This window comes from Vipera berus (assembly GCF_964194415.1).
Source record: "Vipera berus genome assembly, chromosome: 2".
Classification (NCBI taxonomy): Eukaryota; Metazoa; Chordata; class Lepidosauria; order Squamata; family Viperidae; genus Vipera; species Vipera berus.
This window is the reverse complement of record NC_138203.1, coordinates 138,261,937-138,278,319: the sequence shown is the minus strand read 5'-3', so window position 1 is coordinate 138,278,319 and position 16,383 is coordinate 138,261,937. Positions and strand designations below refer to the sequence as shown.

Sequence of the window (16,383 nt, the reverse complement as noted above, 5' to 3'; positions counted from 1 at the left end):
CAAAAATGAGTATTGGTTTGAGGAGCCTGAAGACAATCTGAAGAAATTAACTAAAAGGCAAAATAGCTTGAAACCCCGTTTTAAAAAAAAGAAAAAGAAATTTTCTGGACATGAGAGAGAGGCTTGTGGGACAATTCAAAATTTCTTTCCAATATCGTGAGTGGTGGAAATTGACTTCCCACATGTTGCCGGGCTCTACCTGGAGAAAGTATTTTGGGCAGTTGTAGTGGGATTCACGAAGGGACGCAGTGGCTCAGTGGGTTAGGACGCTGAGCTTGTCTATCAGAAGGTCGGCAGTTTGGCGGGTCGAATCCCGAGTGCCGCGTAGCAGAGTGAGTGCCTGTTACTCGTCCCAGCTTCTGCCAACCTAGCAGTTCGAAAGCACGTAAAAATGCAAGTAGAAAAATAGGGACCACTACGGTGGGAAGGTAACAGCATTCTGTGCGCCTTTGGCGTCTAGTCATGCCGGCCACATGACCACAGAGACATCCTCGGACAAGCGCTGGCTCTTCGGCTTTGAAACGGAGATGAGCACCGGCCCCTAGAGTCAGAAACGACTAGCACGCATGTGCGGGGGAACCTTTACCTTTACCTTTAGTGGGATTCACAGCCTCAGACCCTCCCTTCTGATAGCAAAGAAGCACGTGGGCAAGGGGATGCTAACTTTTCACCCTGGAGCGTGCATGACTGTATCCAAAGTAGCAGAGATGACAAAATAGCTCAAACAGCCTAAAGGCTTCTGGATTATGGCATGTGGTGAGATTTGGGGGGGGGGGGTTATAGCTTTCTTGTATGTGCCTGCCTGATTCCTTTCAAGAACTGGGGATAAAATAGGACAACTTTTTATTTTTTTAAAAAAATCCTTTTTTTTATTGCGACTCCCAAACATGATAGAAATCACTTGGTGCTTATGTCCTGGAGAACAAGGGCGACCCCGAGTGAGGCAAAGAGGCAGGATAGCCCCCAGGTGGGTTGTCCTTGCCCCTCAGAAAGCAAGGCTCCGTACACCCCATCACTGCTGCAAGTCCGGCCAACTTTTTCAAAGTCTTCCAGTTCAGCCAACCTCTGCCGACCCTCCACCCCTTCTTGCAGCCCCATCCAATCGCCTCCCTGTCACACCAATTCATGAGAGGAAGACAAAGCGGCCTCCTCAGTGGATCTGCAGCATTGTCAGATGCACGCCCCTCACTTGCCCCCAGCCATGATTCTGAGGTATTGAAGAGCATTGCGGGCAGCATCGGCACGGGCAGCACTGCGGGAATTGGCTGAACCGTGGCATACGGTGGCTGGCTGTGTAGAAAGCTCCACCAAGCACTGGTAAAGGCCACTTAAGCTCGTTTCATCTGTGAAAGGGAAAAAAAACCACCCCATTGTTACTCAAGCCAGGAAAACAGCAACCTGCTGCAACTACAGGTAATCCTTGATTTATAATCATTCATTCAGTGACTGTTCGAAGAAAAAATAACTTATGACCCTTTTTCACACTTAACGACCATTGCAGCATCCCCATGATCAACATTTGGACGGTTGGCAAGTGGCTCATGTTTTATGATGGTTGCAGTGTCCCGGAGATCACGTGATTACCTTTTGCAGCCTCAGACAAGCAAAGTCAACAGGGAAGCCAGATACACTTAACCATGTTACTAACTTAAAAACTGCAATGATTCACTTACCAGCTGTGGCAAGAAAGGTTTAAAATGGGGCAAAACTCACTTAACAACTGATTGTTTAGCAACGGAAATTTTGGGCTCAATTGCAGTCGAAGGTCAAGGGCTACCTGTATACATTTTGTACTGGTTTCAAATTAAAGTATTCTTCAAATAGAAGCAGAGCAACAGATACACAATATCTACAAATCTTCTGGCAATTAAAGCTTAAGATAACTGGAGGATAAAAATTTTTCTTAGCACATGGCTGTGGTAGTAAAAGAACTGATTTGTTCATCTAGTATGGTCAGCGGCAAATTATCTCAGCCTATCAAACTAAAGGGCAACCATTTGGTCCTGCTTTTGTGAGTTTCAGTGGGGACCTGGTGGGTTACTGTAGCATGGAGTTGTTAACACAATAAGTGTTTAAATTGTGCTACGGCTGTGGACTCACCAGGTGGCCTAATGGAGGGATGGGGAACAAGCTGACTTCGAGATACTGATGAATTGCAAAATTTAGATGGCTTAGCTACTATGGACATGCTGAAGGATGCTCGGTGTTGTAATTCTCATCCAGAAGTCTGGGAAGGCAAACCTAATTCTCAAATGAAACACCAGGATATCCAATACGACAAAATGTCTAAACAAACACTAAAGTGATACTTAATTTTCCATTTCCGTCACCTCTTCTAATCTTAAATGTTTTGGGAAAACCCTACCTTCACAGACAGGTTGGCCAACTGTGTTTCTGTGGCAATGAAGTATACATTTCCATTCTTGTTTTGAAAAGTGCTTTTAAAAATGGTATAACGTAATAATTCTAACTCAAATATAATTTTGCTTAGTGAGCTAGAATGGATATTTTAAAATGTCATTCTGCTCAAGAACAAATACACGATCCCTGCAGAGCTAAAGTCGACGTTATATAATAACCACTGCCCTTAAAAAAGCAAGCAGGAGTAGATTGCTTAAGCCAGGGGTGTCAAACTCAATTTCATTGAGGGCCGCATCAGCATTGCGGTTGCCCTCAGGGGGCCGGGTGGGTATGGCCTGGGTGGGCGTGGCCTACTGGGTGGGCATGGCTAGAGTGCATATGGCCTACTGGGTGGGCGTGGCCAGCTCCACATCGTTCGCATCAAGGGTGCCTATGGGGGCCTGGGCAGGAGTGGGACAGATCTGAGGGTCTCTGGCAGGAGAAGGGTCTCTTGGCCACGGCCAAGGCAGTGGGGGCCATTCCCTCAGTTTCCAGGATGGCTTCATGGGCCGCATGAAATCACTTTGTGGGCCGGATCCGGCCCCCAGGCCTTGTGTTTGACATGTCTGCCTTAAGCTCATAAGGTAATGGCGAATGCTTCATTGCACCAGAATTAGAATGCAGTCGTTCCTAAAAGATCGCAGGACATACTTGCCAAAATAGACAAAGAAAGATCTGCCTGACTTGGTGATCACTTCAATATTTTCCTCTTTCCCATCTAATAAATATATACCTAAACTAAAGCAGGTCAACATTACAATGACTGTACTAAATTCCTGACCTTGTCTTGTTTGGATCCCAAGTTGATACTTCTCTTACATGAAGCCAATCAGTGATGCGACCCAAGAAGATCCAAGCTCAGCCAGGTTCTCTCTGACTTTAAAGGATAAATCTAAGCTTGCCTGGCCTTACCAGCCGCTCAGTGTGCCATTGGGAAACGCAATGTTGCATTTGTAAACAAATCAGGTCGTCCTCATTTAGTGACCACAGTAGGAGCCGGCAACTCAATCGTTAAGCGAAGCAGCTGCTAAATGAAACCGCTCCTGTGCTTATGCTCTTACTTCAGCTCTGCTTTGCTTTACTTACTTCAGCTCTGCGAAGGCCCTGAAGGCAAGGATTGGTGGTAAAGTTACTTTTTCATCAGCACTGTGGAACTGTAAATGGTCAAGGAATGAAGCAGCCACTAAATGAGGACAGCCTTCAGCGCACAGGAGGGAGGAGAGAATTCACACAACCTTTATAGCTAACCACTCCCTCTAATCTCTGCCTCATTCCTTACCAATGTCAAGGTAGCTGATATCAAAACTCTGCTCTTCGGAGAGCTCCTTCAAGAGGTTGCAGAACCCGGAATTGAAGACCGAGTGGCTTTTCAGGTGAAGGATCTTCTCTCCCACTGAGTTGCGCAGAGAATCCCAGGTGCAGCCAGAACCCCGACTTTTCATCCCGTCCAGTTTGGCTCCTGCAATCTAAGTAGGAAAAAAAAAGCATTCAAGGAGGTTCTGCTGCTTTCGCAGATTTCAGCATGCCGTAAGTAGTTAGTAGACTTCCTTCTGCTCTTGCACAATTATCCCGGACTTTCCGTCTTTGTTCTTGCTCTTGCAGCGCCAAGGGGAAATGCAACGTTGTCTTTGGGGGATCGATTCTTTGAACCCAGACCTCAGTGCTTTCTGGGAAATGCAGGCCAGTGGCTTCAGGTCAACGTCAGACCTTTTGAGGTCGATGGTTGGCAAATTGGTAGACAGTCTATATTCTTTCCTGGATTGGATGACTGAGCAGAATTCACCCTGAATATTTCGCTGCTTAAGGGAAAAACAAAGGTTTATCCCATCTCATTAAGAAGTAAACTGGTATTCAAATTTGAGCTGTGAAGTTGCCCAGCGTAGCACTTCCATTACCTTCTTCCTCTTCTTTTCTGCCTGTGTACTTCTGCCCAAACACAATATCCTGGGAAATGGAAGGCGAATCTTTAGCCTTGTTCTAACCATGAGTCCTATTCATCTTGTGGGCCCATTGCACCTACTGTATTTTTGGACCAGCAGGACCTGAAGGTGGAGCCCTAGTCACACCCACAAGCGGACTATTGCAACCTGCCTTACATGAAGGCTACCCTTGCAGACCACTCAAAAGCTGCAGCTGTTGGTCCAGACTACAACAGTGCAAGTTGTAATGGGCACGTCTCAATACTGTATGCCGAAATGTGGCAGAGCCACCAGCTGAAGGCGTGGAGTAAAGAGACATTCCAATTTGGGGGAGGAAACATCTGAGGTCAAACCCTCAGGTCAACATTTGCCATTCCCCCAAGGGAAGGCAGACAGTCTGGTGAGATTCTTGTCGTAAGTGATCAATAATAAAGTATCTATTTGGAACCATCCACGGGTGGCTCTGGTTGTTTGTGCCTGACACCATGGGACATCGTTGCTCTGCAAGCTGCAAAGGTTGCCAGTAAGCTTCTAGGTACAATTCTGGTTACAACCTATACAGCCAGACAACTTGAGGGAATCACCTATCTCTTATGGTTTTTGCCTGTCTGGGATAAACAGCAGATAACTGAACAGAATGGATAATGCCCTAGGCTCCCTCAGTGAAACACCACGCACGGGGACCACGCTTTCTGTTGTGGTGCCTGCCCTCCAGAATGGCATCCCTCTAGAGACTCATGTGGCTCACACTTTGATTTTTCCCCAAGGCCTTGGGTTACGTTGGGTGCTGAGCCCTATATAATTTCATTTGTTCAACGGATTGTCTTTTCCCAAGGTAGACGTGTGCTTTTTATTGTCTGGGTTTTTTTTTTTACAGTTCAGAGGAGACAGATAGCTTTCTACATCCATAGAAGAGAAAATTCATTACTTTCTTGAGAAATTATTAACATCATTTAAAACCAATTTAGTTTTATACTCTTACCTAATTTTGGGGAGTGTGGCCCAGTTTTACATCCTTGAGATAAATTTTCCACAGCAGAGCTGTAGACTGAGGCTTGCGGCAAGTTACTAAAACTTTGCTGGCCTCACAATGCCAGGGTTGACATACGCTTCGGAATGCATCTTGGGCAGAATATTTGCTGTTTACTGAATTTTACATCTGCTCTCTGGAACAGATGTTTTGCATTTTTACAAGATTACCAGCGAACCGACTTCTTAATCTAATGAAAACACAGCAACATTTAGCGTGACTTTGGTCTCTTTTTTTCTATTTCTCATTGTCACTTCAAGACTCACAATAGAAAACTGGTCCTCTTCCATTTCGGCCTCGCTCCCCTCTCGTGGATCCAGAGGAACATTGTGGATCCGAACCAGCATCTTTGCTGCAGCGTTGCGTTTGGCTAGTTTTTTGGAAGTGCCACTCCCTGGAGGCAAAGGAAAAGTTGGAATGGCAATTTGAAAACAGGACTGATATATTGATCCTAAACTAGATTCACCCCAAACTCCAAATCTACAGCCATAGGTTACAAAGACTTCTTTTTTTTAGGGCCTTATCAGCCAGCCCCCTGGAAGGCCTTTTACTGTACATTCCCATTATCTTTAATTGGGTGTACATGAGTGAAGGATGCTTTTGTGCTTTGCCTTTTGATTTCCCCCATCTTGTTTTATAAGGGCACCAATCCTCCTTTCATTTAAGCCTGTTATTGGGAAGCTTCCCACTCTCTTAAAAAGCCTTAATAATTCCAATGGGATTGCTGAAAGAACAGGTCAGGACTGAGATCCACACAACAAGGAATTAAGATTAATCGTAGGTGGATTTAAGATTCTTTGCTAACATCTTATGACAGCTATTTTTTTATTTAGCATACAACATATCATACATGGAGTTGCAATATATATTAACATTTTGCCTACTTTAAAAAAACAATAAAATATGAACGTTAAAAGGATCTATATTCAGATGCCAATGTCTAGGCCAGACATGTCAAACACAAGGCCCGGGGGCCAGATCCGGCCCACGAAGTGGTTTCATGTGGCCCGCGAAGCCATCCTGGAAACAGTGAGGGAACAGCCCCCACTGCCTTGGCCCTGGCCCAGAGACCCTCCTTCTGCCAGAGACCCTCAGATCTGTCCCACTCCTGCCCAGGCCCTCATAGGCACCCTTGATGCGAACGATGTAGAGCTGGCCACGCCCACCCAGTAGGCCATATGCACTCTAGCCACGCCCACCCTGGCCACACCCACCCAGCCCCCTGAGGGCAACCGCAGTGCTGATGCGGCCCTCAATGAAATTGAGTTTGACACCCCTGGTCTAGGCCATCTAACCATTGAAGCACAGCATCATTTATATGAAAAAAAAATCAGATACTGGACTGGTAAATCTCCTCGGCTTACAGACGGCCATGATGTGATCTACCATTTGATGTGGGACCCTGCAGTCACACCGAGGGGAGGATATTATGCCCCATTTATACAATGAGTACTTTATGATAGTATACCTATTTCAATAAACCTTTCAACACGACAGGTCATGGTGAATTCCTTGCGGTGTGCTGGCCCGGATTCCTGAGTGACGGTGTATTCTGGGAGTCGCCAGCCCTTCTGCACTACCAGTTCCTGGGGAAAGAGGCAGATTAGAAAAACATTCCCTTCCGGATTCTTAATGGGAGTGGCAGGTCCCGCCCCCGTTGTTATTTTGGTATATGTAAAGAAACAACGGACTGCATTTAGAAACCCCCTAGTACAATCCCAATTGAAGGTTGCATTAAGTTAGCCTAGGTTTGGCTGATAACTGAGAGAAGACTCAAGCCAGCATTAACTAATCTTTGCTATGGTCAAGTGTAGTTACCATTTCTACAGGTTGGATCAAGGTAACTTGCAAAGCTACGGCCACAGTCAATAGCCATACCATATGAGCACTGAGAAAAATGATTGACCTTACTGTTGACCTTCTGAGACGGGCTATGTGACTGATTTCATCGTATGCGACTGGTTTTATTCCTGAGCTGCAGCAAGCCCACGTTGCTTCTGAATGAAAAGCATGATCCCAAAAGACCCATACAGACTGATAGGCGGTTTTCCTAACATAGTTCTTAGGCCTCCTTCCAAAACCGCTCCACCATCTGAAAGTGTTGGAGAAGTACTGGATGTGACTACACGGTTGATTTCCCCATTCCTGCCCTCTGGATGTTGGCTAATGTCTCTTTTTTAAAAAAAATCGGGATCTTGAGAAGCGCTGAAATTATGTCAAATTCTCATCTGAGCAAAAGATGAAACAAAAGAAAGGAGAGGGCCTGAAGCGCCCGGCTTGCAGAATAGGATATAAATAAGAATCAGTGTCAAGACACGCGGCTTGCATGCCAGCAATATAGATCGGCGGTTTCTATGACAAAGTCCGATGCTGAAAGAAGAAGCCACACTAGACTCTGCATCCACGTGAGGTCTCCCTTCCCTATCTTGGTGTCTACCCAACGTGTGTTATAGGAGTTGTATTCAGTGCAGTGGGACAGCACCCAAACTGAGGAAAGATGATCAATGCTGTCAGCAGAAAGTACCCGAGCTTGCAATATATCACAGCCAAGAAAACTGCTTACCTGTAAGGCCCCAACTGGGTTGCACTCAGATTGTTGCGGGGACACTGGGGATTTTATATCCAGTGGAGAACTTCTAAGTAAAAGATGACACAATTTTTTTTTTAAAAAAAAGGTCTCCCCCAAAGAGTTGCTAACCCGCATACCCCCCACGCACACTCGCCCACTGCTAAGTAAAGGCACAGAAAAGTAGATCTTCCAGGGAGCTGCCTGAAGGGCCCTCAGAAAGGAAAGCTTTGCCTGCAATCTGCACCTGACTGGAAAGCAAAGCAAAAAACCAACCAATCTAGGCTGGAGGGAAAAATTCATTCTAGACAAAGAGGTGCCTTTTTACAAAAGACAGGAACCACTTGCTGCCGTTTCCAATGGCAAACCAGACCTGCCGACCTAATTTCAAAGTATCGAGTAGCAAATGAAACAAGAGTGTATTACATAATGTGTATCCCAGAGTGTATTCCAGTGTATTCCCTGTGTCTGCCCAATCCTTCCTACCTAGTGGCTACTGAGTGAGCTGGACCTCTGCTCCAGAAAAGCCATGCTGGCTTGGAATTCTAGAAGCTGAAATCTGAACCATCTCTAAAGAACATGGCGGGGAAGACTGTTGGGCGTCTGTGAAGAGCAACAGGGGCAAAACGTCGGTGACAGGCACCAGGAACACACAGACTCTGAGAATCCAGCTTGTTCCAGCAGAGTTGCAATGTGCTTTAGGGAAACAGGAAGAGTCTAGAGACGTTGGGCAGCGCACCCTTCGTGTTTTCACTTCAGTGATTATCCCATTACCTTGGAGAGGCTGCTGGCAGGATGGGCACAGGCACAGCTACCGGAGCAATGGTCGGAGCCAAGGGCTCTAGAGAAAGAGAGCTTCAAAATACAAGGTGGAAATATTAAAGCACGCTCAGTAGCAGAAATCCACATAGTGGGAGGAAAAGCTTTTGAAATGAAGTCAGAGATTGCCAAACCTGGACTGCAGAATCTACTTTATTATTTTTGTCCTTCCAGAATATTTCCTCTACCCAAGCTTCATTTTATTGCTTCAGGTATGCCCATTAAACGACTCTAATCCCATAATAGCTGATTTATATAAACTGCTGAGGCAAAGGTTCCTATCTGGTGTCTGGATCAAGGTGTTGTATGAACCCAGCCATTCTGTTAGTTTAGGGTTCAACGTATTGCAGGAACCCAGAAACTGAGTTAATTCAGTAGTTAATTCGGCTGATTAGTTGTGTGAGATAGCCCATGGATCCATGTACTGAATAAACTCAGTATTCATTCCGTAGCGCACAATATAACATCATAAAAAAATGAACTCTCAAGAGAAGCTCAATGTGACTTGTGGCGTTTGATCAATGATATTTCATACTTTGGCCCAGTAAAAGCCAAGTATTGTGATGCAAAGTGAAGAAACATACATGTAAAAAGTTCAGAGTGCAGATTCTGGCACAAATGTTTTTTTAAAAAAATGTTTAGTATTTTTAACAGCGCAACAAATATATTGCAACCTTGCCTAATTCCAACACTTGGTTACAAATTTGTCAAAATGGACTAGTTTTCTTTGAGGAGCTTGCTTGTTTTCCTGCAGACATTTCATTATCCTAACTAGGTAACGTCATCAGTGCTACTGGAGTAACGAGTGCTGTTTGCTGTTGGTTTATATTCTGGTGTCTTGCCTATCTGGGTGGGTGGGGGCGCTCTTAGAGATTCTTTGGTTGTGCTGTTTACTAATGGCTCTTTGGCAGTTTCTTGACTGGGTATTGATTATTGGTCTGAAGGTGACCTTGGAATTAATCTATGCTGATCTGAGTGCTGATTACTGGTGGAGAGGTGCTGGAGTCTTTTTGTCTTTGGGGCTGATTTGACTGTCTCTTTTCCAGAATCTATAGATGTTGTTAAAGTCTGTGTGTCTCTTGATGGCTGATTTGTCAAGAGTGCCAGGCTTCTAGAAGTTCCCTGGCCTTTTTGGATTTGGCCTGGTCTAGGATTGTCACATTTTCCCAATTGAAACTATGATTAAATCTGTCTACATGTTGCAAAATTAAAGAATTTTCATCATGTGTTTTGACTGCCAGTTGGTGTTCATGGATGCGTTCTGCCAGTCTTCTTCTAGTTCCCTTTCAATAATGAGTAAATGCAGAATATTGGTGGAAATATAGCATTGTCAGTAGAATTATAATACTATGGTAGAACAACCAATCTAGAGGCTTGCTCATCTGCGGGGGCAGGGAGAACAAAGAGATCATTTAAGCCCTTTAAAGCTCTGCAGTCCTTTTGGCCTTTGGTCGCTTGTTCAAATATACCGCAAATGTTAGTATATCAGGGGCTTATTCAGCTGCCCATCATCACCAATAGTAAGAAAATCCTCACCTTTATCCAAGCGGGACACAAATTAAGTTTTTGAGATGAACAAAATATAAACAGTACTAGAGACAGAGGATGCCCAGATAGTTCTGAGCATCTGAGATCTCTAGAACCATCCCAAGCAGGCAAATCCCTCACCTGGCTTCATCCAGCGGTGTCTGTTCTAACATGTTTCCTCCCTTCAGGAGCCTAAGTGCCACTTCTGCTGCCTTGTGTTTGGCAGCCTTTTTGCTGGGTCCTTGGCCTGAGAATAGGAAGGAAGGAGAGACCGATACCAAGCCAAAGTCAGAACAAGAACTTGTAAGAGTGAAATATTTATTATATCCTGTCACTGTCCCACGGTAGGAATCAAAGAGGCATACACAGGGATCCCCGAAATTGATCACAGGCCTGGCCCAGCCCTACTTAGCTTTAGTAGGCAGGAGTTAAACAAGTTATAGGAGGGATTCCCAAACTGGGGCTCAGGACACTCCCCACCCATCCCAAGGAAGGATTGCAAATAACTTGGGGGAAGTCACACTTAAAAAAAAACCCAAATAGACTTGTGCAGACAAAAGTAGGAGTATGGAAACTAATTCTGGGATTCCTTTCTTATTTTGCCTAGCATGATGTGCAACTGCAGTACAATCAAGTTGAAAAGCTGCTGTGATAGATCCATTAAAAATACATATTTTATTAAATGTTTATTTTATTACACGCAATATATTTATTCTTTATCCTATCCTAATATCAGTTAAATCATTAGTTTTATTCAGAGGGAAGTCACGCCTATTCATTGAACTATTCAGGGGGTCAAAGAATCACAACCTTGGAGAGGCACTGGGCTATTGTGAGTAGAGCTACCAGTTCTGGACTGCAAAAATCCACCAGCAACTCCCAGGGGACATTTGTATTTTTACAGGGAGGACCTGGGAGACCTATTGTTGCAGATGGTCTTTTAAGAATCATTCCCAAGTCTAAATGGCACAATTAGGCACAACTGGAGACCCAGGGAATTTAAAACACCAGCAAAATTTTATGGTTACAATATTTTTGCTCTTTCTCACATGCCCCCATAGATGCACATATCATCCACGCTTAGCCACATCCTTCTCAACTAGGCTGGCAAGCAGTAGCCAGAGAGACAGAAGTCTGGATCCAATTCAAAGAGTGGGCAGGCTTCAGGACCCCTTTTATTCTCCAAAGTCCTTGCTTTGTTAATTCATAAGTCTGGTAGTTGTTGGTGGGACTTGAGGAGGGATTGTCCGTGTGCTCAGGCCCAATTTCTTTGGTTTGGTTCAGGTGATGTTTTTCCCCCTTGTTTTCTTTAAGGACTGGGTTCCTCCTTAATTACTTCCCCTAAGGATTTTTTTATAGTACTTAATTAAGTACCTACTTCACATTTAAGTATACCAGCTTCAGCCTAGTCTCAAAAAGACCAATGGAAAAATAAGGTAAACTGGTTCATCAGTATACTTATTCTTTACCGCAACTAACCGGTGCAGCTGATGTCACCAACTGTGACACGAAAGGTGAAGTTTGGCTGATGTGCTTGTCCTTCAGCTTTCAGTAGGTCATAGACGGGTGTTTTGCCTATGCGTGTCCCATACTCTTGTAGCAGGCTGATCGGGGTCTTGCCAGGATTGGACGCCAGCATTTGCTCTATACTGAGGAAAACATGGAGACTACGATGAGTATTAGAGCTTATTCTTCCTTGTCTTCAGTGTTTCTGTATCTTCTGTGATCTCAAACACTAAGGCAGCTTTTCCCAGCTTGACACCCTCCAGATACTGTATGTTGGGAAACAACTTTGACTCCCCAGCGAGCACAAGTAAAGGCTATGCTACCAGAGGTGTGAAAAGGTGTAACTCAACATACAGGGGGGGGGACCAGATTGAGGAAGACTATTCTATAGCAAAGAATGATCATCTTTCTTTCAACCCCATTCCAAAGTATCTCCATCTTTTATCACTGACAGAAGCAACTAAATTTCCATAGTGAGTTCCTCAGTGACAATAGGATTAAACTCCTCTTCAACAAAAGATTTACCACAAAATGAACTCTCCCATCCGTGTTCATCTGTTAGAAAAATTAAATGAGAATAAATTCAAGTAGACCAGAAACCACAAATTTGCACCCCTATGACAGCTTTGGTTAAACATGGGGCGACCATTTAGTTCTAATGGTTGGAAATCTATATGACAACACATAACCCTGTGTTTTGGAACCAACTGGATCACAGTCCAAGAAATTTATCTAAGCATATTTACCCATATGGTATGGCTGTATTACTATTATTCTTCTCATCTGTTTCACTACCTTCTTATTGGTATCATTATTATGAGTATTAACTTTGTTATTATGATTATTATTACTTTGTAGTTTTGCATGTACACTGAGAGCTTATACACCAGAGACAAATTCCCCATGTGTCTAATCACTCTGGGCCAATAAAGTGTTCTATTTCTAATCAGTCCTATTCCTGCTTCTAAGACAGTAAGGTTGAAGATATCCTGGCGACAATATGGACTTAACTATACTGTTTTTCTTAAGTATGAGCTTTCCTGGTGGTTTTTCAATCCAAAAACTACCAGGCCCATCCCTGCTTATCTTCTAAGCCCAGACAAGCGGCAAGGGACCAGTATTTATATTTTATATTTATATTTATTAAATTTTTATACCGCCCTTCTCCCGAAGGACTCAGGGCGGTGTACAGGGCAATAAATATAAAAACGAAGTACAAAAGTTAAAAAACAATTAAATATTATGCCCGAATATAAACTGTAACAAAAGCCATGTTAAAACCCCAACCCTTAACCCATCAAACCAGGCCGGATTGCTCGAATAAATAAGTTTTTAGATCCCGCCGGAAGGAGTGAAGATCGGGGGCCATCCGGAGCTCGACCGGCAAGCGGTTCCACAGGTCTGGCGCGCCCACAGAGAACGCCCTCCCTCTAGGGGCCACCAATCGACATTCTGAGGAGGCCCTCTCTGTGGGAGCGCACTGGACGGAGGGAAGTTGACGCTGGCCGCAGGTGTTGCCGTAGGTAATCCGGACCCTTGCCATGTAGGGCTTTGTAAGTCATTACCAACACCTTGAATCTCACCCGGAGGGCAACCGGCAGCCAATGCAGCTCGCGGAGCAAAGGTGTAACATGGGAGTATCGGGAGACTCCCAGCACAACTCGCGCGGCTGCATTCTGCACCAGTTGGAGCCTCCGAGTGGTCTTCAAGGGCAGCCCCATGTAGAGAGCATTACAGTAGTCCAGACGAGAGGTCACGAGCGCATGAGTGACTGTACGCAAGGCATCCCGGTCCAGATAGGGCCGCAACTGGCGCACCAGGCGAACCTGGGCAAAGGCCCCCCTAGCCACAGCTCCAATATGCTCTTCTAAAGAGAGTACACACCACGACATTATACCTTATGAATTAACCACATCAATTAAACCTCTATCCCATGTACTAAAGAGAAAAATGGCAGATTCTGTTTAATTCAAAGCTCTGTCCCATCCTTCCCTGCTTGCTTGCCTTCTGCTGATCGGGAATGTCACACAGAACTCAAGCATCCCGTGACCCCAATATGGGACAGCAGCCATAACAAAGTTTAACCGTGCTGTGCCAAGCTTAGGCAGGACTTCAGTTCTCATAATCCTTATCCAGCAACATGTTGGGCGGCGTGGGGAGTCTGAGTTAACTAAACTGTGTTGTGATGCGACTCCTGTAAACCTAACCAGATGGCTTCTTCCATGAATGCATGGATGCTGGTGATAGATATAGATACACCATCTCTCTCTAGATCGATAGATCGATAGATAGATCCAAGGCCCAGGATATCTCGCCAAAACACGCCTTATATTGCAGCATGGTGACCGATGGCAGACCGGGCCTTTGGACCGTTTGGATTGTCGCAACGGCACCCGAAACGCGTTCCGGGGGGGGGTAATCTGCAAGGGGCGGGGCTTGCCCCTTCGTCTCTTAGCAACGGCCCAAAAGAGGCGGCGTTATTCACCTGGGGAAGCTGCCGCAGCTCCTCACGCTCCCGCAAGGCTCCTCCGCCTCCTCCTCGCTCATTCCCTCCTCCTGCCCCGCCGCCGCCACCACAACTCCTTCCACCCTCCAGCCCGGCTCACAAAGGCCGGGAGAGAGGAAGCGATAGTCTCCTGTCGCCTCGAAAACGCTACGAGGCGCATCCTGGAAGCTGGAGTCCACACGAAGACTACCGCCACAAGGCAACATTGACAAGAAGACTACGCATCCCGTGAGACCTTGCAGCATAGGGAGGCACAGAGTGGCTTCTCTTTCGATACGCTTCAATGCATTATGGTTGCTGCTGTGCACGCTGGGAGTCGTAGTTCTCCTGTTGTAATTTTCCAAGCTGTAACATTGGACTAGACATAAATATACCCCAAAGGATGCGGGCACGGTTCGAGGAGGAATAGTTTTGCTATTACAAGTACCATATCAATAATAATAATACATCAAGATGATTAAATGATCAAAACCTGCGTGGCATCACTTTTCAGCCCTAATCCCTTCTCACATCTCTTCCCCAAATGGTTAACAACGAAGGATGATCCTGCAGTTATAATTCCAACAAAGTCAGAAGTTTTGTTTAGTGGCTATGCTTGCATGGCACACTTACCCATGCTGCCCTTGTGGAGGTGGTACATAGCATTAACAATGCTAAAGATACGTTTCTCCCCAAATGGCTTGCAGTTTAAAACATATAGACTGGGAATTTTAAAAAATCAGAGGTAAGAGATATCAGAAATATGACCTTAGTTACAATTCATTACTATTTTTTTAGAAGAAGGCTGAATTTTTCACTTGGAAACAAAATCATAGGTTAAGTTGGAGGAGATGATACTGAACTTAGAGAAAACCTTTGTGCTATATTGTATATTGCACAACTTGTTCAGTTATATGCTGCTTAGGCACCAGGTCAGCATCGAACACAGGCAGCCAAATATTGTGACACATACTGTGCACAAGAAAGGATTTTGGTTCAGCTTATGGGTCATCTACAAGTCAGTATTTCTTTTATCCTTAGGACAGCTTTGCCTATTAACTGATTTTAAAAAATAGAAGCAAGCACACTACAAAGTATGCGAGCCATTTTAATACATCTGGTTTCTCTGAGCTAAAGCTATCAGATAAACTGTCACTGTAAAAGTCAACCAGATTATTGCAGCTCAGATCAGGTAGTCTAGCTCAGTGATGGCGAACCTTTGGGGCTCAGCATGTTAAAAATTCAGAATATGCTTAACTTGACTCTGCTGACATGTCACACACCCCCACCCCCACACCACGCCTTCAAAGAGAAACAATTATTTATATATTTATTTATAGTTCAACCTACTTGTTCATACAAATGAAAAAACTGATTTCACACGAACACTGATAGTGCGCTCATTCTGGAGTCTGTGGTTGCAAATATCCTGTGCGCTTGCGCCTTGAAACTGAGCTTTGCTGCAATCTGTGCAGTGGTTGGAACACACCTGATCTGCATAGCTGTCATGTTTCTATCAAATTTTGTAAGTTGCTCTCTATTTCATGTCACCACCAATCACAATTCTGAAGAGAGATCATGTGCTGATACAAATGGGGAGAACCCATTTTAAGGTTTGTGTGGTGCAGGACCTCATATTTCTCGTACTCATGCTCATTCAAACAGGGAAAATAGTTGTTAGATTTTGATGGATGCTGGCATGTCACCCCAAAACAAAGCATATCATAGATTCACCATCAGCTATAGAATGGTCTATATAGCTCATTCTCCAAATATGTTATTTTGCAACTCATAGTTCAGTAATCAGTTGCTCAGTTTTCAAGGAATATAGGGGGGGTTTGTTAAAATGCATGTGTAAGGATATGAAACAGCCACATTTAGCCATGATTACAGGATAAATCTCACAAACCTCAGTGGGACCTAAGGGTGCCTTTCTTGATTGGTTTATTGCGATTCTCCTGAACGTATTGGTTCAAAGACGATGATTTCCAGCGAAACACGATATGAAATATTTGATAACTGCCAACTGTATATGACATGCCAACTGTATATGACAATCTGAACCTGTACATCTTTAGTCGTTAGTCCCATTGAACTTGCATCATCCAGCCTGCACAGACTCGGCTCTAAC

The 16,383-nt window shown here is 44.6% G+C and overlaps 1 protein-coding gene across 1 annotated transcript; it reads right to left on the bottom strand.

Moving 5' to 3' along the window:
* Positions 1 to 840: 840 nt before the first annotated feature.
* TARBP2 (TARBP2 subunit of RISC loading complex) lies at positions 841 to 14,479 on the bottom strand (the record flags this gene model as incomplete). Its single annotated transcript, XM_081318502.1, has 9 exons — positions 841 to 1,343; positions 3,680 to 3,866; positions 5,616 to 5,743; positions 6,818 to 6,935; positions 7,913 to 7,985; positions 8,690 to 8,770; positions 10,403 to 10,508; positions 11,741 to 11,910; positions 14,253 to 14,479. 9 exons carry the CDS (start codon positions 14,477 to 14,479, stop codon positions 1,186 to 1,188), a joined length of 1,248 nt encoding a protein of 415 aa, XP_081174628.1. The 3' UTR covers positions 841 to 1,185.
* Positions 14,480 to 16,383: the final 1,904 nt, after the last annotated feature.